This window comes from Elephas maximus, chromosome 7, assembly GCF_024166365.1.
Source record: "Elephas maximus indicus isolate mEleMax1 chromosome 7, mEleMax1 primary haplotype, whole genome shotgun sequence".
Classification (NCBI taxonomy): domain Eukaryota; kingdom Metazoa; phylum Chordata; class Mammalia; order Proboscidea; family Elephantidae; genus Elephas; species Elephas maximus.
Window position 1 is genome coordinate 26,157,523 of NC_064825.1, and position 27,480 is coordinate 26,185,002.

The 27,480-nt window shown below is 44.3% G+C and overlaps 1 protein-coding gene across 4 annotated transcripts in view; it reads right to left on the reverse strand.

Annotated features, from left to right (window-relative positions):
• The window catches only part of AMOTL1 (angiomotin like 1), a 178,713-nt gene that overhangs the window by 109,277 nt on the left and 41,956 nt on the right, over window positions 1–27,480 (reverse strand). Inside the window, exon 1 of one of the 4 annotated variants that reach the window (XM_049889506.1) lies at window positions 12,262–12,549. The exons of the other annotated variants lie outside the window; for them this stretch is intronic. Within the exon in view, the coding sequence (XP_049745463.1) occupies window positions 12,262–12,310 (49 nt within the window). The 5' untranslated portion in view covers window positions 12,311–12,549. Of the gene's footprint in view, window positions 1–12,261; window positions 12,550–27,480 lie in introns of those variants that run through there. 4 annotated transcript variants of the gene reach the window in all.

Below are 27,480 nucleotides of genomic sequence, written 5' to 3' on the forward strand. Positions count from 1 at the left end.
TACCCATTTTATGTTCCTAAACTAATAAAGTGATCTTAGGCAATAAATGCCAATAAAATATAAATATTTGTATTTATTTCAAAAATAATCTTTTTTCACCAAACTACTGGTATTTATTTTGGAGAAAGTTGAAGGAAAGAAACTTCAGAATTTCTGAAAATTTTCTCCCAACTCAGGACTAAGACAGCCTAAATCTCTAAGCAGACCTTATAGACCTTATAGTCTAAACTTTTTGATGAATTATCTTACAGGATCAAATCTAAGACAGGTAAAGTTAATCTATTCACCACTTTTCACGCCACTCACTACTCATTTTTGATCTAGCAGGCCAGTCACTAACAGAATGACATGTCTGACAAGATCATGTCCTTTAACTAACCTACTCGTTCTTACCTGACACTCCCCTTGTCTTCAAGGTTTGTGTAATTGGTTTTGTGAGGCTTTTTACATTAATTTCCCAGGTGTCAGGGAATTTAAGCTTACTGTGATTTCAGAAGGTATTTTCTTTTACTCTATTAGATACAGAGAAACGTTAGACCGTTTCTCTCTTCAGAAACTAGATTAGTCTTACAAGTGTTATCAAGAATAGGAACTAATGTGTCTGCAATGAACTAATGCTGTGAAGCAGGCACTGCACCCACTACTTTCTATAATCCTGAAAAAGAACATTTCCTAGTCCCTTTTTCTATTTTTCTCTCCTCTTTCTTCCCCCCACCTCAAAAAAAGATCCCAGACAGGCAATATTGTCTACTCTTACGTATTTCAACCTTCTCCAGATAACCAGAATGAGCTATCAATCTGTAATTGCAGTGATATTTAGGGGCCACTCCTTCACGAAACAGAGCCCTCGATTATTAGAGAATTTCATATTTTTTCCTTTCCCAGAATCCCCTACATAGGGGGTGCTTGCTCATGATAAACTTGATTCTCAGAGCCCTTTAGAATGCAGCCTATGACCAGAAGGAAAAGGCCTGCCTCACACCTGCTTTTCAGGGGTCACATTCCTGCATCACACCCCCCAGGGCAGCCCTTACAGCTGAAAAGCAGCAGCTGAATGTGAGATGCCTCCTTCCTCCCTGGCACACAACCACGGGGAGTGTACAAAGCCCCACCTCACAGAGGAAGCAAAGCAAGCCTGGAAGACGAGACAGCTATCATCTTTGTCTTGATCGGCCTGTTCTGAGAAGGGTGGAGGACAGTAAAGACGGAAGAGCGGAAGGCATCAGAGGAGGTGTGAGAGAACAGAAATGGGAAGACCTGTTATGTGGCTTGCCTGTCACAACAGCTCGGGAGACAGGTAATGAGTGCTACCTGGGTAACAGTAACCAGTTGCATTGAGTCAACTTTGACTCCATGTGCGTCACAGTAGAACTGTCCTTCATAGGATTTTCAGTGGCTTTTAAAAAAATTTTTTTTATTATGCTTTAGGTGAAAGTTCACAGCTCAAATCAATTTCTCACACAAAAATCTATACACATATTGCTATGTGACATTAGTTGCAATCCCTGATTTTTTTTAAAGTAGATAGCCAGGCCTTTCTTCCAAGGTGTCTCTGGGTGGTCTTGAACCTCTAACTTTTTGGTTGGCAGCTGAATACATTAACTGTTTGCACAATCCAGGGACTTCACTTAGGTTATAGAGACCTGCAAAGGAAAGTATACAAGTATTTTGCAGGTCAGCTCTAAGGACCTAGTGACTGGATGTGGGAGTGGGATGGAGAAGGGGGAATTTCACAGTTTACAGAGTACCTTCAAAGGAGGCAACAGTTAGGATGATGCAGTATTGTACAGTATCTGAGCAAGCCCAAGTACTGTGGCAGGATGAATGATGGCCAGCCCCCATGCCTCTCAATCAGCAAAGGCTAGTTTAATAGTGAAAGAACCCAGGGCAGAAGACTTCAGGCTTGCCCCTAAGGTCCCCTCAAAGAGAAGGACCTCAGTGCTAAATCCAAGGAAGCATTTCTATTTGCTTCTCTCAAATAACAGGACTCCTACACAAAACCAGATCCCTGAGAGAACCCTATGAAATAGACCAAAGCCTCAAATCATCCCTAGAATGAGAAGACACCCTTGACCACGGCCAGGTAACTCCACCCTGCATCATAACCCAGATGCTTTGCTGACTCACCTTGCAAATGAGATGAGTCTTCAAAACAAGAAGTGGCAAAATGACGCTGAGGCTGACAGAGCATTTTCTCCAAATCAGTTCATAGTAGACTCTCAAGGGAGATGTGGTACACTTCATTCAACAATATGTCCTTGTCCCATTAACTGAGGCCCGACAGTGTCCCCTCAGAGACAGGGCTAATCTCTCTAGAACAGCGCTGTCCGATAGAACTTTCAGCAAGAATAGAAAAGTTCTTCATTTGTGCTGTAGTAGCCACTAGCCACATTCAACACTCGAAATATTGCTAAAACAAGGAAGGAAATAGAGTTTTAGTTTTATTTAATTTTAATTAATTTAAATTTAAATATCCACATGTGGCTAATGGCTACTGTACTGGACACTGTAAGTCTAGAGGATAAAGAAAGAGATGGACGCCAGATCACAGTGGTCCTAGGCTGCCAGAAAAAATCGTCACGAAATTATATTTCTGTACTGTGAGGAGGCTGAATCTCATTCCAGCATCTACTGAAGCAAGTTTCCAGCACTAATGTCGTCTTCTGTCATTATTACAGCCTCACATCAACCTGCCTCCAAAACATCTCAGTTTAGAAGGCCCTTAGAGGCCCTAGTCCAACCTTCCATCCACTGCAGGAACCGTCTCCCCACAATGTCTCCACAGTTTTATGCAGTCTTCACCAAATCCCCCTACCAGCAATGAAACTCAGCATCCTAAGAGGCAGTCCATCCCCCAGTCCAAGGACCCTATTCCAAATAGACCTTGAGGATGCATAAAATAATGAACTAATTTTGCACCATGCTTGACCTCTTACATAGTGCCTTCACGTGCATTAGATTGTTTAAACTCCACAATAACCTTAGGATATAAGTATTTAGTAAAGACAATTCTTTCACAGAGGATACGTGACTTACCCAAGGTAAACGGCTTATACATGGGAGAGGCGGCTGACTGAAATGCTTTCCCTCAGACAAACTCGGCATGTCTATTAAGGAATGCAAGGCCAAAAGACATGTGAGAGACGGGACTGGGATTGGGAAGGGAGTAGGCATGGAAGAAGAGTGGTGAGAGGAGAGAATGTCACTGTGTACATCAACTAATAACTTTCAAAGTCAATCTATTTCAAACGTAGTCATTTAAAGATAAACAGACACAGTCTTGAATGAAGAAAACTAAAGAAAGATTAGTCCAAAGCCCTAATGGACCACATCTGTCACAGCCTCCACCGAGCTGAGTCCAGTAGAATGAGATGGTCCCTGACTACCACCACTGACTTCTCTGATAGGGGTCAAGGGTCCCGGGCAGAGCTGGAGAAAAATATAGAACAAGATTCTAACTCAAAAAGAAAGACCAGACTTGAAGGCCTGAGTATGGCCCCCAGATACCCTTTCAGCTCAGTAATGAGGTCACTCCTGAGGTGCACCCTTCTGCCAAAGATTGAATAGACCCATGGAACGAAACAAGACTAAAGGGGTGCACCAGCCCTGGGGCACAGACTGGAAGGCAGGAGGGAGCAGGAAAGCTGGTAATAGGGAACCCAGGGTTGAGAAGGGAGAGTGTTGACATGTCGCAGAGTTGTTAACCAATGTCATAGGATAATGTGTATACTAACTGATGAGAAATTAGTTTGTTCTGTAAACCTTCATCTAAAGTACAAAAAAAAAAGAATAGAAACAAAATTAAAAAACAGACAGTCCTAAAGGGTTAAGCGTTTCAGTCTAAGTCCAGTTTAAAGTGGGGCAGTGTTGCATAATGGTTAAGAGCTACAGTTGCTAAGCAAAAGGTCGGCAGTTCAAATCCACCAACTGCTCCTTGGAAACCCTATGGGACAGTTCTACTCTGCCCAATAGGATCGCCATGAGTTGGAATTGACTCCATAGCAACAGGTTTGGTTTTTTTTTTTTCCTTTGGTTTTATGGGACAGTGATGGTTCAGTATTAAACCTGGGTTCAATTTCCAACCAATGTACCTCATGTGCAGCCGCTACCCATCTATCAGTGGAAGCTCATGGATTGCTATGATGCTGAACAGTTTTCAGTGGAGCTTCCAGACTAAGACAGTCTAGGAAGAAAGGCCTGGCAATCTACTTCCGAAAATCAGTCATTGAAAACCCCATGAATCACAAGAGTTCAGTCTGAAACCAATCATGGGGATGGCACAGGACCGGGCAGCAATTTTTTCCGTTATGCGTGGGGTCACCATGAGTTAAGGGCCAATTCCAGGCAGCTAAAAACAACAACATGCTCTAAGTAGTGATTCTCACAGTGTGGCACCTGGACCTGTGATATTAGCATCACTTAGAAACTGATTAGATACACAAATTCTCAGGCCTCACCCCAAACCTACCGAACAGGAAACTCTGGAGGTGGGGCCCAGCAATCTGTGTTTTCACAAGCTCTCCTGATGGTTCTGATGTACGCCCACATTTAAGAGCCACAGCTCTAGAACTGTATCTCTAAAAGACCTAATCAGTTTCCTCAGAGAAACAAACTACTTGGTCAGTAAAGGAAATGGAGCAGCCAGTTATGAAGTTTGGAATGCATCCTGATGACATCAGTCCTGACTTCTATATCTAGGGTAACAAACACCACGAACCCTGACCTAGCCTCACACAGGGGACATACTTCCAGTGACTTCCTGCGGTCAGGGGCAGGGAGGGGATTGTGCATGGTTTAAAGTTGGGGAAGAAGTTATTAAAATACTAGACTGTGAAGGAGCCCTGCTGATGCGATGGTTAAGCGCTCAGCTGCTAACTGAACAGTTGATGGTTTCGAACCCACCCAGCCACTCCCGCAGGAGAAAAATCTGGTGATTCACTTCCATAAAGAATATAGCCAAGAAAACCCAACCAGGCAGTTCTACCCTGTCATATGGGAGTGGACTTGATGGCACCTAACAACAATAACAATTAGACTGTGAATAGAGGACCCTGGCTTCTAACTTCATTCGAATATATATTCTAGAATATATATTCATTAGAATATAAAGAATATTGGGTACCTGATAGAGTGTCCCCAACTGTGAAAAGCCTCTATGAGTAAGAACTAGATTTCAACTTCTCAGAAGAAAGAGATATATCAGAATACATATAACATTATACAACCATTTGCCTCTCTGTTGCTATAATAATGATGGCAGCAAGTGTTTAGTGAATGCTTTCAATGTGCCCAGCTCTGTACTAAGTGGCATCAAGTCAATTCCAACCAGGGCTTTGAACCAGTTAGTTGCACTTCAAACCTCTGCTGAGAATTTGCATTTCCACACCCAACCAAACCAAAAACCAAACCCACTGCCTTCGAGTCGATTCCAACTCATTGGAAACCCTGGTGGCGTACTGGTTAAGTGCTCCGGCTGCTAACCAAGAGGTCGAGAGTTCGAATCCACCAGGCGCTCCTTGGAAACTCTATGGGGCAGTTCTACTCTGTCCTACAGGGTTGCTATGAGATGATTTCCACCCCAGATACACTAAATCAGAACCTACAGTTTAACAATATCCTCAGGTGATTCGTAAGTATAGTAAATTTTAAGAGTCACTGTTCTATTAGTGGTTCATAGAACCGGTCCCTAACCAGCATCATTAGCATGCCCCGGGAACTTGCTGGAACTTGTCAGAAATGCGAAGGAACCTGAAGGAGCCGGTTTGAAGCCCTGATTCCAACGCATGGAGCCCCCATCCGCCCCCATCCGCCCCCAGCCCTCAGTGTCAGAGTAGAACTGTGCTCCATAGGTTTGAAGCCCTGATTCCAACGCATGGAGCCCCCAACCGCCCCCACCTCTCAGTGTCAGAGTAGAACTGTGCTCCACAGGGGTTTCCAGTGGCTGATTTCCTAAAGTAAATCACCAGGCATTTCTTCTGCGGCACTTCTGGAAGGACTTGAATCTCCAATCTTTTGGTTAGCAGCTGAGCGTGTTAACCATTTGCACCACCCAGTGACTCCAAATGCATAATAGACACAAGTTGTTGTTAGTTGCCACTGAGTCCATTCCAACTCATGGCTACCCTGTGTGTGCAGAGTAGAACTGCTCCATAGGACTTTCAAGGCTGTGACCTTTTGGAAGAAAACACAGCAGAAAAATCTTTCTGGTACAAGCCTAGGCAAAATGTTCTTAGACTTGACACCAAAATCATAATCCAGAAAAGTAAGAAATTGATAAACTGACCTTCATCAAAATTAAACACCTTCTTTTCTGCAAAGTATCCTGTTAAGAGGATGAAAAGACAAGCTACAGACTTGGAGAAAGTATTTTTGACAAAAGACTTGTATCCAGAATATATAAATAACTCTCAAAACTCAACAGTAAAAAATATCATCCACTTATAAAAAGATGTGAAGAGACATTTCACCTAAGGTGATATATCCCCCATAGCCATCAAGTAGATTCCAACTCATAGCAACCCTCTAGACAGAGTAGAACTGCACCACAGGGTTTCCAATGAGCGGCTGGTAGATTCGAACTGCCAACCATTTGGTTAGCAGCCAAACGCTGAACCACTGCGCTACCAAGGCCCTAAGAAGGTGATATACACCAAAAACCAAACCAAACCCATTGCCGTCGAGTCGATTCCGACTCATAGCGACCCTATAGGACAGAGCAGAACTGCCCCATAGAGTTTCCAAGGAGCGCCTGGTGGATGTGAACCGCCGACCTTTAGGTCAGCAGCCACAGCACTTAACCAGTATACCACCAGGGTTTCCAAAATAATCCTAACCGGCTGCCTTCGTCAATTCCAACTTCACAGAAACTCTATAGGACAGAGTAGAACCTCCCCATAGGGTTTCCAAGGAGCAGCTAGTGGATTCGAACTGCTGACCTTTTGGTTGGCAGCCAAGCTGTTAACCACTGCGCCACCAGGGCTCCATGATATACAGATGGCAAAAAAAAAGACACATGAAAGATATGCAACACCATTAGCCACTGGGGAAATGCAAATCAAAATCAAAATGAGACAGAACACCTATAAGAACAGCTAAAATAGAAAGCGGTGACAATACCAAATGCTGGCAAGGATGCAGAGAAACCCATCTCTCATGCACTGCTGGTAGAAATGTAAAATGTTACAGCCATTCTGGAAAAGTCTGAGTTTCCTAAAGAACTAAACATATGCTAACTATATGATCAAGCAATTGTACTCCTAGGCATTTATCCTAGAGAAATGAAAATTCTGTTTATGCAGAAACCCATGCACGAATGTTCACAGCAACTGTATTTGTAATAGCCAGAAACTGGAAACAACCCACATGTCCTTCAACAGGTGAATGATTAACAACCCGTAGTATATTCATGCCATGGAACACTACTCTGCAATAAAAAGGAATGAACTACGGATACAACAGCTTGAACCGATCTAAAGCACATTATGCTGAGTGAAAAAAGCCAATCTCAAAGGTCACATATGGCATGATTCTACTTATATAACACTCTCAAAATGACAAAATTCTAGAGGTGGGGCACAGATTAGTGGGTACCAGGGATGGAGGTGGAACTGAGGTGATGGAATAGCTGACTGTGATCATCTTGGCTGTAGTGGTGGTTACGCAAATCTACACAACTGCATATACTGTAAGCATACACACGCAAACACAAATGTGTGCATAAAAAAGTGGTGAAATCTGAACAACTCTGTGATTATACCAATGGCAATGTCCTTGTCCTAATATTCTGAGATGTAAGATGTCAATTTCCTGGTCCTGATATTACACTATGGCTAAGCAAGATGCTGCCTCTACAGGAAACTGGGTGAGGGGTACTTAGGATCCCCCCACTGTTACTGTAATTTCCTGTGAATCTATAATCAATCAAAACACAAAGTTAAAAAAAAAAAGCAAAAACAAAAACTACACCTTAAAAAGAAAACCAAAAAAAAGGGGGATATAGCTGCAATACTGGCAAATGAAGTACCAAACACAGATTTAAAACACACAAACAGTTTGGCTAAGTGATTTTAAAAAATAGAATTCAGTTCTCCAGGGTCCTATCAGGGATACATTTCCTAACATTTTTTTTTTCCCTCTTTGCTGTCAAGTGGATTCTGACTCATAGCAACCCTATAGGACGGAGTAGAACCGCCCCATAGGGTTTCCAAGGGGCGGCTGATGGATTTGAACTGCCAACCTTTTGGCTGGTAGCCAAGCTCTTAACCACTGTTCCACCAGAGCTACTTTTTTTACACCCTCACAAAAGGAAAAAACAGCCTGACGTATGAGCCTCTCTGGGAGTCCCGGAGTCCTGTCTTAAGCGCCTAGAATGAATATACGCCAGGGTTTCTCAAAGCTTGGTCACAAGGGCAAAGGCCAAGGGCCTTACAAGTTAGAGCAGAACTCAGCTTAGTGCCAATATACAAGCCTAGGAGCAGAAGTGGAAACCCTGGTGGCGTAGTGGTTAAGTGCTACAGCTGCTAACCAAAAGGTCGGCAGTTCGAATCCGCCAGGCACTCCTTGGAAACTCTATGGGGCGATTCTACTTTATCCTGTAGGGTCGCTATGAGTGGAATCCACTCGACGGCAGTGGGTTTGGTTTTGGTTTTGGAGCAGAAATAGCTTCCTTCCAGCAAAGGTAATGTACTGACCTACCCACAATGGCGGAGATTTACATTGTGCCTCTCCTCCAAGACAAAACAAAATCAAAACAACAAAAGAATTTTTTTTTTAATTATTAAGCAAACAAACAAAAAAAAACCCTCAACGACCTCAAACTATTTCCAACAAAACTTGTAATCAAATATGACCTCTTACTTGACCTCCAAGCTACCCCTTGCTTTTCAAGGATTCTATTACCTACTGTGTTCTGCGACATAAGCACCTACCAAAATTAAGGGGGTGGGGTGAGGATAATTCAAAAGACTGCAGAGTTTCCTCACTTCAGTTTCCATATGCATTTAAGATACCGATTTAAAAAAAAAAAAGTGCTAATTTGGGAAAATTTGGCTTTCCGGAACTACTAGATAAGTGTTATAACATTATCCCTTTTTAATTTCTTGGCCTAGAAAACTCTTCCAAATGTTTACAGTTTCCACCAGAATTTCCTTTGTTTCACTATGTCATTAATTATAAAACCTAACTCTTTACCATTTCAAAGCACTTTCACAAATCACTACGAAAAAAGGCAGCACTGGTACCTAGGGGCTGCACTCTTCACCAAAACTCTCCCCAGCCAAACCTTTGTCCAATTTCAATAAGTTTGGCCATCTTTCCCCGAGGCCCAGGGTCCACACTTCTCCATAGGGGTAGACATCAAAAGAGGAGAGCTCTACCCACAGGAGCCTCCAGCCTAACTGGCCTAGGGCCCACAAACACTCCCAAGTCTAATCAGCAGAGTGCCTTCTCATAAAATCATGCCCATTTCTGCATTCATGTGCTTTTCTTAACGACAGCATTTTAAAATCTCATTTAAACTGAAACGCCTCCATTAGCTTCCATGAAAAGATGTATTTTTAAGTGCTTTGATCTCCACATGCCCTGCGATAAATTAGTATTCCTCACCCTCCACCATCCACACACAACCTAAAAGACCAAGATTTCTGCACATTTTAAAAAGAAGGGAGAGGGGACAGTGGAATAATAGGCCCAGTGCCCTCTCTCCTTCTTATCCACCTGCAGGCTTTACAGGTGTTTCATTATTTATCTTGAAAAAATATTTCACACGAAAGCAAAAGTATTCCCATCCAAAAACAAAACAGCCCACACTGACGCCACCACTGCTGCTGCCACCAGGGAGAGGAGAGGTCTCTGAAGTCTTTTATGTCCTACTTCTTTTCTTTCTGGTGAAATCAGTGGTTCTCGACTCTTTGTTGTTAGGTGCTATGGAATCGATTCTGACTCATAGCGACCCCATGTAACAAAACAGAACTACACCACAGGGGTTTTCTTGGTTATAATCTTTACAGAAGCAGATCGCCAAATCCTCCTCCCCCTGAAGGGCTGGGTGGGTTCCAACTGCCAACCTTTCAGTGCGTGTGTTTGAACCACCAACCCTTCTGTCAGCAGTCGCTAATAGTTTGTTCCATTTGCACCAATCACCAGGGCTTCACTGCCCTACAACGCAGTTCAAACTATATTTAAGTACTGTTCCCACATTATTTTCTGAAAGAGCGAAGACCACTGGTAGCAGATGCATTACAAAGCTCAACACGCCTCGTTGAAAAAAATTTCGCATCTGTCGAGATTCTTCAAGAACTTGCAATCTAGAGAAACCCTTAGTCCTTAACAGAGGTCTCTGGTCCACAGGGAGCTGCCGGGTCCAGGAGTTGTAAGCAGTCAAGGGAAATCTCAGCCAGTTTGGCTGGGACCCACAGGCCAGTTTTGGAAACAGGTAGCCATGACTGTTCAATATTTCAAGCACTGACTTTTCTCTTCCTGAAAAGGAAGGGCATTTTCTGGAATACAGCAATTAATAGCCCTCTATGGGTTTTTTTGGGGGGGGGGGGGAATTCTGGTTTTACTGCTTCTTAGAGCAGCAAGAGTTAACACGTTGTTTGGAGAGTCAAAAGTGTCACAATTATCACAAATGATGTCTGTGACCCCCACCACCGACATCAACAGTTTTATAAGCAGTACAAAAATTTGATTCTTATAATGTGCCTGAGAAAAAGAAAATGGGCAACCATGACTGCACTGTGTCAGAGGCAGAGCCAGAGAGCTGAGAGACCAGGGGGGCAAAATTGTTCGGTCCACACCACAAAGGAGTTCGCAGCATCAGGGCCCTGGTATACTGCAACCCCAGTCCTGGTGATCCACACGCTAGTAGGGCATTTTCCACTTGGAGATGGTAAACAAACACGGAAACCAAAATAAGCAAAAACCTTCAAACAAAAAACGGAAAGGGAAAGTCTCCCCAGTCAGTGCTTCCGAACAGTTCCTTTTGGTTTACCCCCACACCTCCCCCCCATAATTTGCAAGTTCCCTGCTGAGAATTTGCATTTCCACCCCAGATATATTGAATCCGAATGTACATTTTAAACACGATCCCCAAAGTGATTCTTATGTATAAACGCCTGCCTGGGAACTTGTTAGAAATGGAAATTCTCAGCAGGGGTTCCAAGAGTAGGAAGCCTGTGGAGGTGCAGCTGCAGGGAGGAAACCGGGACACTTGGCCCGGGGTCCTCTGAGGAGAAAGTTGGAAACTGCCGCGCGTTCAGTCCAGGCCGCTGGAGGCCCTTGAGGCCCTCGAGGTGCGCGCGGGGACTAGACAATCCGGACGCCTCGTCATCAAGTCTGACTGCCTACTGGACACTTTCGGCTAAGGGCCCAGCTCCGCTTAGCTGTCATCGGCCAACGTGCCAATCGAGCCTCCCACCACAAATGTCACATTCCAAGAAAAACCAGTTCCACTTGTAAAGTTTAATTTTTTCCCCCCGAAACCAGATTCTTTTAAAGGCAGTTCTAATAGGCTAAAGAAAGCTAGATCTAAGTCCCCCGTTTCTGGAAAAGAAACTTTGTCTAGAGAGAACAAAGCAGCAGCAGCAGCAAACACGATCCCAGCTTCAGGGTCCTGGGCGCAAACCCCTTCGCCGCCCCCACCGCCAGAACCCAGACTTCCCGGCCAGGCAGGAAGGGTCCGGCCTAGGCGTCGCAGCCCGTCGGGCGGGCCAGTGTGAGCGCCTTTGTCTGGCGCGAAGGGAAGCCGCCACCGAACACCCCCTTCCGCCCACAATGCAACCCCTCCCTCGGCAGCCGGGAGACCCGGGCGCTGGTGCGTCTCAGAGAGTCAAGCCATATGGCGGCGCCCCTCCGCAAAGGCCAGCCCCCGCGTCGCGGGTGCACCCGCACCCCCGCGGCCGGCGGGCTGAGCTGGTGGACACGATTTCTGCGCCTTCGGTGGGGCGCTGGGCGGCGCGGCAGAGCGCGGCGCTGTGACCCGAGCTGCAGGAATTGGGGGCCTGGAGGGTGGGCACCGGGACAGGGTTCTTCTTTAAACACATAATCGGGGTAAGAAAGCGCAAGAGTCCGGTGCGGACGCTCTCGGCCTCCGCTGCCGAATCGGCTGCCCGAGTCGCGCAGGAGCTGAGCCGATCCCAGCCCCGAGCGCCCTTGGAGCCCCCTGCCACAAGCAACAGCGGATGGGGTAGCGCCGGACGGCTGGGTCCTCCGCGTGGGCGGCGCGGAGGCGCCTTTCCAACACCCCGAACAAGGACTGGTTACCTTTCACCGCGGGCTCACAAGTTTCCTGGCGCAACTTTGCCCTCCACATGAGGCGATCATGGCCAGTTCAGTCCCGTGGTTGGGAAAGACGGCCGCCGGGCAGCGCGCTGGGCATGGCGTGGGGCAGCGGGGGGAAGTGGCACCCGACAATCAGCCCCATTCACAGGAGAGAAATGCCTGGGCTTTACCGCCTGCCCCAAACCCGACAATCGCTGCTGGGTCCTAGAGCGTCCAGGCGCTCCAGCCCCCGCCCGCGCTCCCCGCGTGCCGGCCGGGGAGGGTCGCCCGGGCTCGTCACTGTAACCCTACACTCCACCCCCGCCCCGGCGCCCGGCCGCTGGGCCCTAAAGCCCGTCTTCAGCCGCCCGCCACCCTTCCCTGGGCCCGCGAGAATGCAATTCTGCAATTGCCCCAGAGCTCAAACTGACGTGTCTCCCCAAGAGTTAGAAAGACGACAGCCTCAGTTGTTTTGTCCTCTGACATGGCTTAATGTCCAACTCACCAGTGCTCTTTCCTTGGACTTGTTCCTCCTTCCCTCCAGGCCACCCCCAGCCGAAATCAGTTTCTGGATCTGCCCCCAAACTCCAGGTTAGGTTCTGCTTCCGGTTTTGTTTCTTTGGTTGCTTTTGTTTTGCTTTGTCTGCTTTTTGTTGTTTTGTTTGTAAATTCTCTAATGGAATTTCCAGCTGGAAAGTGCCCACACTTTTCTCTCAGCTTGTATCGCACACTGGATGGGATGACTAGCAGCTACTTGTGCTCGCTTGACAAGCAGAAGGTCAAAAACAGACCTTAGAGCCTCAGATATTGAATGTTTGCGGAACCACACATCCTGTGGCCACAAAGCCTCAGGGCATCATCTGCCAAGCAGAGGCCAATGATTCTGGGAAACTTTTGCCGATTCTGCACCACCTCTTAAATCAGGCTCTACCAGGTAACCCAACTCATCTACCCCAGCTATTCCTGGGGGACCTCTGGAGCAGCCGATCTGGGCTGCCTGAATGGGCCTCTGCCATAGCGCCTCTCTCTGATTTTCTAGGGCTGCATCTAGTGCTCAGAGGATGAGAGGAGGCAAAGAAATACTCCAGGTGCTGCTGAAGACAGTAAGAGTCAGCTCATACCAAGTCTCCTCTGTGTTCCCTCCTCCCTGCCTTCTCACCAGGCCAGGCTTCATGGATTCATGCCTGGATTGTCACAGTCCCCTCCTAACTCATAGAGCAATTTTACCCTCCAGTCTATCCTGTACCTGTTAGGTCTGTGTGTCCTATTCTTCTGATTCCTCTTGTTGAGTCCTGGCTCAGTAACCTCTGCTCTCAAGATAAAGCCCAAATGCAATCACTTAATTATTTACCAAATATCTACTTTATTTAAAGTCAGCTACTTTACTACTTAATAGCACACAAAAGAAACTTACAGCAGGTAGCCAGCCCTTCCAGGAGTTATTATCTATTTAAAAAGATAAGACTGTAAATAGGAAAGAGATAAGCAACAAGGTAGGAGATCCAAGTGCTGCAGATGCCTGGAAAAGGTGAAAAGAAGGACTGACCTTAAAGAGGAGAAAGAATAGCCTTGAAAGGTGGTGGGGTTCTGGTATAGCTGGAAGAGGAAAAGGCAGTCACTGGGAGAGCACAGGCTAAAGCAAAGAGGGAGCTGACAGGGTTGGAGATGACAAAGTTGGAGTGCTTGGGAAGGAAGCATAAATGGAGGGAAGGGTTTTACTGAAAAGGAGTAAAAAACGAGGGGGAAGGCAGAATAACAAACAACCAACAAAACTATCGACAAAGCCTTTCACTTGGCATAAAAGAAAACTCAGGCTTAGCCGTTGGATGATTTGTCCCAGGTAACAGAACGTGTTTAGGAGCAAAGCCAGGGGTAGAAAGCCAATGTGCTTTCTTTTGCTTGTTGTAAATCCTGAATGACAAATTAGGGGTTGAGATGGTATCCTGTGGGCAGTGACTTACCTAGTATTTATATGAATTTAGTATAGATCAGATTAGGGGGAGAGGTAATGGATAGAAAAATGAAAGAAGGAAGGAAATAAACATTAATTGCCTCCAAATCAAAACCAAACCCACTCCCGACAAGTTGATTCCGACTCATAGCAATAGTATATAAGCAGCCCTGGTAGCACAGTGGTTAAAACGATGGACTGCTAATCAAAAGGGCGGTGGTTAGAAAGCAGCAGCAGCTCCACAGGAGAAAGATGTGGCAACCTGCTTGTGTAAAGATTTACAGGCTTGGAAACCCTATGTGGTCTCTATGAGTCTGAATTGACTCGACAGCAGTGGGGTTTTTTTTGGTAGTGCCATGGTTAAGCGTTAGGCTGCTAACCAAAAGGTTGGCAATCAAACCCACCAGCTGCTTCTCAGGAGAAAAGACCTTGCGATCTCATCCCATAAAGATTATAGCCTAGTAACCTTTATGGGACACTTCTACTTTGTCCTGTAGGGTTGCTATGGGTCGCAATCAACTCATCGGCACACAACAACAACAGATACCATATGGTCTCTGGGTGATGCGAACAGTTAAGTGCTCGAGTACAAGCCCAAAGGCTGGTGGTTCAAACCCACCCAGTGGCACCTCTGAAGACAGGCCTGGCGATCTGCACAACTGGGGTCGAAATGAGTTAGAATCCACTCAACAGCAGCTAACAACAGATACCATATTGTATCCTAGAAAGCAGTCTGTTGGAAGAACAGACCATTCTTGGAAGAATGGGTCATTGAACCAATGATGGAAAAACAATTGAGAGGGGGAAATGAAGTGGCTCGAGAAGGACGATGAGTGATTTACTGCCCACCGAGCAAGAGAAGGGGCCTTGGTGGCTCAGTAGTTAAGCGTTTGGCTGCCAAGTTCTTAACCACTGCACCACCAAGGCTCCAAAAGGTCTGCGGTTCAAATGCACTGGTCACTCCTTGGAAACCCTATGGGACAGTTCTACTGTGTCCTACAGGGTCGCTATGACTCAGAATGCACTCGACAGCACACAACGACAACATCAAACCAAAGGTTTATATTTTCCCCATCTGATATATCTAAATCTCCTGTTCAGGAACTAGAGTCTGAGAAAAGGCTTTGGATTTGACTAATAAGAGGTTGTCAGTAACACCTGCAGTGTATTTGGTTGGAGATTCTGAAGTATGGTTGCAACCAAATAGAAACGAGGTATGTTTACAATATAAAATTAATGCAGCTTTACTAGCTGCAAGGTAGTGAATCTGTCAGCATCTACGTTTCCTTCGGATCTATATACTCTATACATATTCAGCATCCCTTCTGAAATGACCCAAGCTGTCATTTACTCACTCCCAGAAAAGTAAAAAGGCTGATTTCAGCACTCTTAGGGGCAACCCAGAGAACTGTTTCTTTAACTCCAAACAAGGCAGGTACCAGGATGTCCCAGACAAGGCCGGAAGAAGAGTGGGCAACAGAGACATCCAGGTAGAGGGGAATAAGCATGGCCTTTAGAGTGAGTTCTAGTCCTAGTGCCATCTATCACCAGCTATGGAAAGTAACTTGACAAGTACCTCAGCCTTCTCCTCTGTAAAATGGGAATAATACCTCATAGAGTTATTGTGGGACTAAATGAGGTATTATATGTCAAGTGTAGGCACATAGTAGAATTCAGTAAAAGTTAGAAACCCTTCCCTTCTCCAGTGATTTGAAAATTGCCTATTAAGATGCAAATCTCCTTCCTCTCCCACTTTTCTTTTCATCATTCACATAAACACATAAATTTCCAACTCATAGTGACCCTAAGTATAACAGAACGAAACACTGCCCAGTCCCATGCCATTTGCACAATCATTGCTATGTCTAAGCCCACTGTTGCAGGCGTTGCATCAGTCCATCTAGTTTAGGGTCTTCTTCTTTTTCACTGATCCTCTGTCTTACCAAGTATGATGTTCTTCTCCAGGGACTGGTCTCTCCCAGTAACATGTCCAAAGTGAGACAAAGTCTCACCGTTTTCACTTCTAAGAAACATTCTGGCTGTACTTCTTCCAAGATAGGGGGACACTGTGAGGTTTCCTACTCCGCAATCTTTATAGGAACTGATCGCCAGGTTTTTTCTCTCATGGAGCCACTGGTGGGTTGGTGGGTTCGAACCACAAACCCTCCAGTTAGCAGCCGAGTGCTTAACCATTGCACCACCAGGGCTCCAATTAGTAGCTCTTAATTAATGATTACTGAATGAAAAAACTAATGACTGAGTGAGTGCACCCAAGCTGCCTTGATCAAAATTCTTGTTTCACTTCTAGAACATGTAAGCGTAATTTTAAAGCCCAACTCCTGTAGTGCTTCCCAAAGTGTCATGTATGAACCAATAAACCAAAAAATTTAAATTCCTAATGTCTCCACCTCTAAATTGAGAATTTCTGTGGATAAAGTCCTGAAATCCACTCTAAGTCATCCCTAACACCCTGAAGTTTGTGGGCCATTGAACTATGGTCTCCAGTTGGCCAAGTGGCTCATCGTAGTCACAGTGTTCTTTCAATTGTCTTCCAGAAGCATTTACTACACTAGAGCTTAATATAATAAGGTAACAGATGATCAGTGACTACGGGAGGTTTAAGAACAAAACATTACGGGAGCACGCAGCAGTGGCTGATTCAGCACAGGGGAAAAGGGAAGGTTCCAAGAAACTCAAGTGCTAAGAGAAGAAGGATATTACTAGTAAAGGCATGGAGACAGGAAAGCACATAGCATCATATTTCTCAATGCTGTTTCTTTTAACTTCCTCTTCTTCTCACACCAGCCCCAGATGGATAAACCCTATGTCATCACTAGGCAAGAAGACTTTTCTAAGCTTTGCTTTTAGTACTCTGTATGGGTTTTTGATTACAAATAGTTGATTTTTTTTTTTTTCCTGCCTGTTTCCAAATGTAAAATCATGCTCTCTAATAAGCTTCTCATACAGCACATGCCTTCCCTGGAGAATCTGACAAATGCCCGGCCCCTATCTTGCAAATTGTTGACAGGAGTATAATTCAGAGAACACTGGGAGTGCCTAAAACAGACAGTGCATGTATATTGGTAAGTGAGAAGAGGGAGCGGCAAGGGAGGAGCCAGACTGACTAAGAGTGGAAGAGTGAAAAACAAAAGATGAAGGTGTGGAGGTTAAGTGGGAAGATAAGCAAGGTGAGACACCTCTGCAGTTCTAGAAATATCAAGTGCCCTAGAGATGAGGAAACCACTCCTATGGGAATTAAATATCACATAACAGAATAGGTCCTGTGGAACATCTGTTCCATTTGAAGCTCACCCGAAGACTCTGTGATGATTATGAAAAAATTTGCCAACAAATATTTATCAAGTACCAACTAAGGGCCAGGCTCTGTGCTACCAGCTAGTGTGGCTCAATTACTAAGTTATGGATCAAAGGCCTGTTTGTCTGGATATTTTTAGCTTCACACTCACGGTGACAAACTGGTCTTTGCTTGCCTCATTGCATTCTCCTGCAAGCATTTTACCCAATATACACTAGACACATAATATGATCTGCATAAGACACAAGAAATAGAGGGTAGATACAATCATGTCCAAGGAAAAGGCACCTACAGTAAGTAGGTAAGGAAGGACAAAGACATTGGCCCCAAACAAACTTGGGGTCAGATCCCAACTGAAACACGGAGTAGCTGTGACTATAAAGTGCCAGCCCAGTTTTCAGATAAGGAAAGCGATACATGGGGGAGGAGGGTGTTATTTGTCATGGTTACTTAGCTAGTAAGTGGTAAACAAAAATTAGAACCCAGGCAGTCTGACTCCAAAACCAATTGTCTTAAACTACCATGCTCAGTTCCCAGGGATTTGTGCCTTGTGGTCCAGGTACTTCTACCTTGAGCCTGATTCTCTTGCCCTTTCTTTTGCAGTTCCCAGGTATCAGACACACCCTTTCTGCTTCTTTCCGGTCCTCTCCCACCCACAGGACCCTGCCAGCTATCTGTCCTTTCAAGCCATCCCCCACCCAATCCCATCCCTGGAACTCTTCCTGACTTCCTGAGTCTCCCAAAGCAGATGTGGTTTCTCGGTCCTCTGCACGGAAGGCCCTCTGTGAGTACATTTTCTGTGGCACGTACTATGCCCACTCCTGCATTAGGTCATTTCTGGACTTGTCTTACTCATCTTTCCGGCGGACCCCTGCCTTCATCAACTCCCCAAGGCAGGAAACACAGGAGCAGGTTTCGTCTTACACATGATTAAATGCCTTCAGTGCCTGGCCTCGTACTCTTTTCATAATAAACCAAAAAACAAAAAAACAACCAAATCCAGTGCCTTCAAGTCGATTCTGACTCATAGCCTCATAGCGACCCTATAGGACAGAGTAGAACTGCCCCATAGAGTTTCCAAGGAGCACCTGATGGGTTCGAACTGCCAGCCCTTTGGTTAGCAGCCGTAGCACTTAACCACTATGCCACCAGGGTTTCCTTTTCATAATAAACACTTAGAAAATTATTTTTTAAATAGAGTGTTGTCTTAGTTATCTAGTGGTGCTATAACAGAAATACCACAAGTGGATGACTGGAACAAACACCTATTTTGGGGGGGATGTAATTCAATCCATAACATTGGCCCCAAACAAACTTGGGGTCAGATCCCAACTGAAACACGGAGTAGCTGTGACTATAAAGTGCCAGCATGTAGTAGGAGTCAATAAATGATAACTAGTATGATTATTATTTGCTACTGTTAACACAGAAACCTTCAGAGTACTGAAAGCTCATAATACTTTTTGGTTGATTTGTCATTTCAGGGTTTCTCAACCATGGCACTATGGACATTTTGGGCTAGATAATTCTTTGCTGTGTGTTAGCAGCATCCCTAGCCTCTACCCACTAGGCGCCAGTAACACCCCCTCCCCCAGGTGACAATCAAAAATGTCTCCAGGCATTACCAAATGTCTCCTCCAAGGCAAAACTGCCCCTGGTTGAGAACCGCTGAGTTAGCTGATTGATATTGCTTATAATAAGAGGCTCTCAAACTTCTAAACACATGGATCAGTCCACTGAGTGGCTGGATGATTCCAGTTCCAAATTAATAGAAGGCATCCTCAATATTGTTCACCCTACAATATATCATGCTATGGTAATTCTTTCCTTTCCCTATTTCCATGAACAAAAACCTAATCACATTCCTCTCTTATTTCCAGTGATGATATAGCCATATTTTTGTTTCTAAAGCCAGAATTTTACTGAGTTTCTAAAACAACAGCAACATAAAGCCTCTATGATAAACAAGGATTGTCACAATAACTGGAGATCAGAATGTTCACACTGAAGATCCCATGTAACAGCCATTCGGAAAAGGGTGTCTGGGTGTTTTATTCTGAAAACACATCCTTCCAGGTTTACAGACAGACAGAACAGTGGGAGGAACAGCCCTTCCATGTCCTTATATGGCAGTTCTCATTCTCTCTTTCCAGAATATGCACTACAGACCAGCAGGTCTTGTACTTTAAATGCCAAAGGCAGAAAAGAGACGGGGAAATTCTTACCATTCTTAATGGCTCCTGCTGCTCTGGATGGTTCTATTCAGGAGGAAAAGCCATTTGACACCATACACTCAGAGTTGAGGGGGAGTTAAAATTCACGTTTTAAATATTCTGTAAGCTATCTATTCATCAATCAGAAAGTATTTATTGTCTGTCAGCAACAGAACTAGTATCATGCTAAGCAGAAAAAAAGTATTTAGAAAAGTCTGAGGTAGACAGGAAAGAATTAGAAATTAAATAAAAAATAAAAGTCCTAAATAGAGGGATTAACTCAAAGCAACAGAGTTTAGAAGAAGGTGCAGCTATGTGAGGGCTGCGATGGTTTACCCATTCATTCTTTCATCCATTTTATTATTCATTCAAAAAATATTATTGGTTACATTGAATAATAGGTACTCTGGTAGGTGCTTGAATACCCTGGTATGGGCCCTGTCTTATTAAAACTCATGCAGATTAATCTATAACTACAAATTGGACTGTGATGAAGAATACGAGAGCGCAATAAACCAAACCAAACCTGTTGCGACTGAGTCAATTCTGGCTCATAAAAAAAAAAAAAAAAAATAGTGACGCTAATAAGACAAAACGGAACCGCCCACAAGGTATTCCAAGGCTGTAATCTTTTTGTTTGTTTTTTATTGTGCTTTAGGTGGAAGTTTACAGCTTTAGTTTCTCATACAAAAATTTATACACGTATTGTTATGTGACCTTAGTTGCTACCCCTATAATGTGACAGCACACTCCCCCCTTCCACCCTGGATTTCCAATGTCCATTCAACCAGTTCCTATCCCTTTCTGCCTTCTCATCTCACTTCCGGACAGAAGCTGCCCATATAAAAAAATAGTCTCGTGTATTTACTTGAACTAGGGAGCACACTCTTCATGAGTATTATATTTTGTTTTATAGTCCAGTCTAATTTTTGCTTGAAGAGTTGGCTTTAGTTCTGGGTTGACAGAGAGTCTGGGAACCATGTCTTCTGGGGTTCCTCTAGTCTCCATCAGACCATTAAATCTGGTCTTTTTATATGAATTTGAGTTCTGCATCCCACCTTTCTTCCCAACGCTGTAATCTTTATGGAGGTAGATTGCTACATCTTTCTCCCTCAGAAGGGCTGGTGGGGCCAAACCACCAACCTTTCAGTTAGCAGCCAAGCACTTAACCACCAGCCACCAAGACTCCCTTGAGGGTGCAATAACAAAGACTAACTAGGGAAAACCCCTGGGGTAGTGAAAAAAGTTAATGTGCCTGGCCTTTAATCAAAAGGTTAGTGGTTTGAGCTCACCCAGAGGTACCACGGAAGAAAAGCCTTCCAAAAAATCAGCCATTGAAAAACCTACAGAGGGCAGTTCTACTCTGACACACATGAGGTTGCCGTAAGTCAGAGGCAACCCTACAGCAGCTGGTTTTCTTTAATTAGAGGGAGGGTTGGCTACTTAGACGGAGCGATTAGGACAGTGATATTTAAATAGGAATCTGAAGGATGAGAAGGTTCGCTTTTGTTGTTGTCTTTTCTTTCACGGAGCCACTGGTGGGTTTGAACACTGACCTTTCAGTTAGCAGGCGAGTGCTTGACCATTGCTCCACGAGGCTCCTTTGAGAAGATGTAGCCATGTGAAAAAGAGGGGGAAGAGCATTCTTACAGGGCAAACAGCACGTGCAAAGGCCTTGAAGCAGGAGAGAGCTTGATGGGTTTGCAAAGCTTAAAGGAAGCAAAACAAGTATAGCATCTGCAGGTATCCTGTACAGAAGGTCCAGGGACAGCCCAGGAAGAGTTCCCTAGGGATGCTACCAGTCTCCTTTACACAGTGGCCTGGCGATGGCTCCCTTTTCAACCTTTATAAGGTATATGCAATACGTATTTCAAATGAAATGGGAGAAAAGGAACATCAGAAAATTACCAATTTGGGATAAATGATAATAAAAGGATTAAATGGAAACAACCTGAATGTAATGCCTCAGTCTGTGTATTTGGTTACAAGCCCTAAGCACGTTATTCGCAAATATAGCTATACCCACTGCCATAAATTCGACTCCAATTCATAGTGACCCTATAAGACAGAGTAGAACTGCCCCATGGGGTTTCCCAGGGTGCAGTCTTTACATTAAGGAGCCCTGGTTGCACAGTGGTTAAGCGTTCGGATGCTAATTGAAAGATGAGCAGTTCGAACCCACCACCACTCCACAGAAGAAAGACGTAGCAGTCTGCTTCCATAAAGGTTACAGCATTAGAAACCCTATGGGGCAGTTCTACTCTGTCCTATAGGATCAATATGAGTCAGAATTGACTCGAGGACAACAGGTTTTAATCTTTACAGGGTAGATCGCCAGGTCTTTTCTCTTGTGGTGCAACTGGTGGGTCTAAACCACCAACCTTTCAGTTAACAGCCAAGTGGTTTAACCACTGTACCACCAGGACTCCTTAAATATAACTACGGCTCTAACTGTTCTATACATCTCAGTGCGAAACTTGGTAGGCCCCAGAGAATCTTCAGAGATACTGAGAGGGGAGAAGAGGGGCACACAGATCTCCCACCACAGACATCCCATTTAAATCTAAAGGAAAGGAAGGGTAAGCTCCCGAAGACTAGAGGACTCGTACTCAGGTACATGACTTCAGGTTTATAATTCGGTTTTTTTTTTTTTTTTTTCCTCTTAAAAATTATTTTAACCTGCCTCAAGTCCTTTCTGGAAGCAAATGAGGTTTAAGCAACCAACCAGCCCTCCTCCTGCCCTTGAGGGATTAAAAAAAGCCAGAGCATCTCTCTCTTGCTCCTGGCCACTGATCTTCAGCTTCATTAGGATCCCAAAAGAACAAAAAAAAGTCAAACCCATTGCCATCGTGTGGATTCCAATTCATAGCAACCCTATACGATAGATTAGAACTTCCCCATTGAGTTTCCAAGGGGCACCCAGGGGATTTAGAACTGCTGACCCTGGGTTTTGGGACCCTTTGGTTAGCAGCCGTAGCTCTTAACCACTATGCCACCAGGGTTTTGGTTCTTAAACTTTAGCTGCATCAGGGTCACTTAAAGGGATTGTTAAAACACAAATTGCTAGGCCCCATCCCAGAGTTTCTGATTCAATAGGTCTGGGTGGGGCCCATGAATTTGCATTTCCAACCAGATGGAGTTGACATTGCTGGTCCAGAGACCACACTTTGAGAACCACTGTTTAAGGACATCTATACAGACCCACATTTCTACGAGCTCAGAATCTCACAGCCTAAATGAGGGAACAGGCAAGTGATACTGTAAGAGCTGAATGATCAAAACCCAATTTTCAGTACCAGACAGAATGGGAGAAAAAAGTAAAACAAAATTCAAATTCACAAAAAAAGACCAGACTAATTGGTCTGACAGAGACTGGAGGAACCCCCAAGAGTATGGCCCCCAGACTCCCTGCTAACTCAGAACTGAAGCTACTCCTGAAGTCCACCTTTCAGCCAGTGATTAGACAGGCCTATAAAACAAACACCTGTGGAGAACGAGCTTCTGAGTTCAATCAAGAATACGAGAACAAATGCGCAACCCCTGCCCAAAAGCAAAGACGAGAAGGCAGGAAGTGACAGGAAAACTGGACAAATGGACACAAAGAACCCAGGGTGGAAAGGAAAACGGGGAGAGTGCTGACACACTGTGGGGACTGCAACCAATGTCACAAAACAATTTGTGTACAAATTTTTGAATGAGAAATTAATCTGCACTATAAACTTTCACCTAAAACAAAATGAAATTAAAACAAAAACAATTTTCTGTTTTGAACTAGCATGTATGAAGTGTATCCCCTGTGTCAGACTAATTTTAAACATTATCGCATTCCATCAGTACATAACACCCTGTGTGATAGGTATCATTATCCATGTTTTACAGATGAGGAGGAAACCCTGGTGGCATAGTGGTTAAGAGCTATGGCTGCTAACCAAAAGGTCAGCAGTTTGGATCCACCAGGATTCAAACCCTTGGAAGCTCTATGGGGGCAGTTCTACTCTGTCCTATAGAGTCACTATGAGTTGGAATCAAACTCAACAGCAATGTTTTTGTTTTTGCTTTTGGTGTAGATGAGGAAAAGTGGCTAGGCAAAGTTACAGGAATTACCCAAGATCACATGGCTGGTGAGGGTCAGGCTTTATGCCTGTTTTTCAGTGCAGAGCTCTTGCTCTAACCATTACACTGTTATCTCCCAAGAGAAGAGCTCCTCCTCCCAGCTCGCCTGTGCAAGAGAGAGCTGCTCCCATTCTGACTCCAGACCTCAGGTGCTATTACAAAGCCTGACACCAGCATGGTTACTGATGGATCTAAGACATTTTTCATAGGCTCCCGCAGGCTGTTAGGGACCTGAACTTGTTACGAAGTTCTTCCTTTTCCTTATTGGAGGCAGTAAGATTTATTAAGCCTCCGCTTTGTGCCAAGCACTATGCTAGGCATGTTACGTACGTTCTGTCCTTCTAAACCACCACAGGCAGTATCATCCCTGTGGGAGGCGACTGAGTATTTGAAATTAGGAGTCAGACGATGGTAGGATCAAATCCCCTCCTGCCACTTATTAGATATATGACTTTGGGTAAATGACTTCACTTCCCTAAAACTCAGTTTTCTCTCTTTTGATATGTGGGGATTACGGTAGTGTCTACCTCAAAGGACTGTGAGAAATTCAAGAGTTAACGGCACGTAAAGCTCTAAGCACAGTGCTTACTTAACGCACAGCACACGCTCCATAAATATTACCTATCATTATTAATAGTTTATCCCTTTTCTTTCCAAATGTGGTCATTCTAGAGTTTTCATTATTGCCATGAGCCTGGACACACAAACTCTTTTTTGGATACTGCTTATCGTTGCCCATGACACTGCTTATGGTTGACCAGCCAGAGAGCTTAGATTTCCTCCTCCTTTTAAAAATATTCCCTGTTTGGCTCTAAAAGTTGTATACAACGATTTTTTTTTTTTGTACTCAAAAGGGGGATTCCAGACTGAACATTTGCTACAGACTATGCAGAATGACAGGCAGTTTTGGGTACCTGTTGGAGCCTTGTGTTGGTTAGCCTGATGCCTCTACCTTCTGTGGTTATCCTCCTATGCCATAGGAGTGTATTGTGACCTGGAAACTGTCATTCTTTGCTTTTGTTTATTCCCATTGAGTTGATTCTGACTCATGGCTACCCCATGCGTACAGAGTAGAACTGCTCCATAGGGTTTTCACGCAGATCACCAGGCTTGTCTTCTGAGGTACCTCTGAGTGGGTTTGAACCATCAACGTTTTGGCCAGTAGTCCAGCGCTTAACCATTTATACCACCAGGGACTCCCACAGACCAAAGAAACCCATTGCTGTCGAATCAATTTGGACTCATAGCTACCCTATAGGACAGAGCAGAACTGCCCTACAGGGTTTCCAAGGATCAGCCGGTGGATTTGAACTGCTAACCTTTTGGTTAGCAGTCAAACTCTTAACCACTATGCCACCAGGGTTTCCTCCCACAGGAGAGTCAAATGAGTTAGTATATCGAAAGCACTTAGAACAGTGCCTGTGCCTGACAATGGCCAGTGTTTAATAAATGTTACCTCATTTCCTGCTGCTTTCCTTTTTCCTGCCTCCCTCCCCCCACTTCCTTCATCACTCTCCAGTATGGCTTCCTTCTCTGAACTCTGTTTTGTTTATCTGACAACAATGCCAGAAGAGAAAGGGGAAAAAAGAAACCAGCTATGAAAGCACAAAGCCAGAGCCACTGTAAGGCCAAACACTGCCTTTGAGCAAATCAGAAAAAGAACAAAGGAGTCCTGGCAGGTTTTCCAGTTGCAGCAGCAGACCTTAATCAGTTAGCCCCTGCCTTACTTTTGGTGGGGTTCATTTTAGACCAGGTTCTGCACCCACAGGCTCTTTCTCTGTCTTTGTAATAATCTGAAGAGTTTCCATAAAATATTTACTGTTATACAGTGACTTGAAAGCAGCTCAGTGTCTACTATTCGCAGTAATCTGTAAAAAAAAAAAAACCCTCTGGGAAGAAGTTGAAAATGAATCTCATTACCAAGTATTCAGTAATCTTGCTAACTTTGGATCTGGGGGTACAAAAGTCACAGGAAGAGGAGAATTAAACAGACATATACATACATGTGTATGTATACATACATACACACATATATATAAAATTCATCTTCATGGCACACATGTGTGGTTATTTTAATGCCAAATATATATGTATATATACACATATACATGTGCCATATATGTGTGCCATGAAGATGCATGTCCATATCTAGCTATCTAGCGATCCTGTAAAAGGTGTATTTCAGCAGGCAGCTAGAGACAGTAAAACCATCCCTGAACATTTGTTTCTCCCATTTTGCCAAGAAGCATTCTTTTTTTTATCCCTTTTTATAATTTGACCTGTTTCATTTTTTGGCAAGGGGCCCTAGGAATGCAAGTACTGCCTTTTCTGTCCATATCCCAAATTACAATGGAAAAAGGAAGGAAAAAACAAGAAGAGGAAGGGGAGAGGAGACTGACATTGGAAAACAGAGGCAGAGATGGGGGAGTGAAGAATGGGGAGAGAAACAGAGAGGGATGGAAACAGAGTGAGAAACGGGGCGGCGGGGGGTAAAGGTCAGAGAGAGAGCACCGGAGCAAGTTATGTCTAATAAGTTTAATGTGCCCACCCTGGGAAAACTGACTTGCAGGGTATGAGAGGAAAAACCCAAACAGAACATATTCCAGAATAATCCAGTAAGAACACAACCAAGGAACTGTAATCACATTTTCCTTGAACAGATCAAGCTGGTTATTTACTCTCATAAAACCAAAAAAAACAAACCCGTTGCCACCAAGTCAATTCTGACTCACAGCGACCCTACAGGACAGAGTAGAACTGCCCCGGTAGGGTTTCCAAGGAGCGCTTGGTGGATTTGAACTGCCGACCTTTTGGTTAGCAGCCAAACTCTTAACTACTATGCCACCAGGGTTTCCATTTACTCTCACAGTGCTTAACAAATAATGAAATACCATTGTTTCTGGGTAGTCACGTTTGTGTTTAATATTCAAGAATGACTGAGCACAGCCCAAAAGTATTTCTACTAGAAACATCTCTTTGGCAAGGAAAATGCCCTTTCCATTTTCGTGTGTGTGTGTGCGTGCATGTACTCGTGTGTAGGCTTGTGCGTACATTATATATTTTATCCCATTATTCCACATTTCCTTCTTTGCTCTTTTTAGCCAGGGTAGACAACCATTTAGCTCCCCAGAATTTACTGTCATTTTCCTCCTTCCTACTCCATTCTGTCTTCCAACTAGAATACCATGAACTAAAGCTTCACCTCCTGAGCAATGCATATTATTACCTAGCTAACAAATATCTGGGGGAGTGGGATTAGTTTTTACACCCAAGTCTGGATCCATCCACCCTCGATTATGCTTTCATGTTCCTCTCCAAGCTTCTACTGCCCTGTCCCATATCATGCTCCTGCGAAGGTTTAGTTGCCTTTAGAAACTGCATCAGCACCCTCAGGAATATCCCACAGACTCGAAGCTGTAATACAGAGCAGGAAGACAGGAAGTGGGTAAAGGAAGCAAGGACGGGTTCTTCTGCTTATTCCTTCAGATCCCATTACAGAAAATTCCTCAGGGGCACACTGATCACTATTTGATGGTCTAAAGAAAACAACAAAAATATACATGTACATAGCTTTGAGGACCATTCATTCATTCATTTATTCAACAAATAGATGCGGAATAGCCATGAGA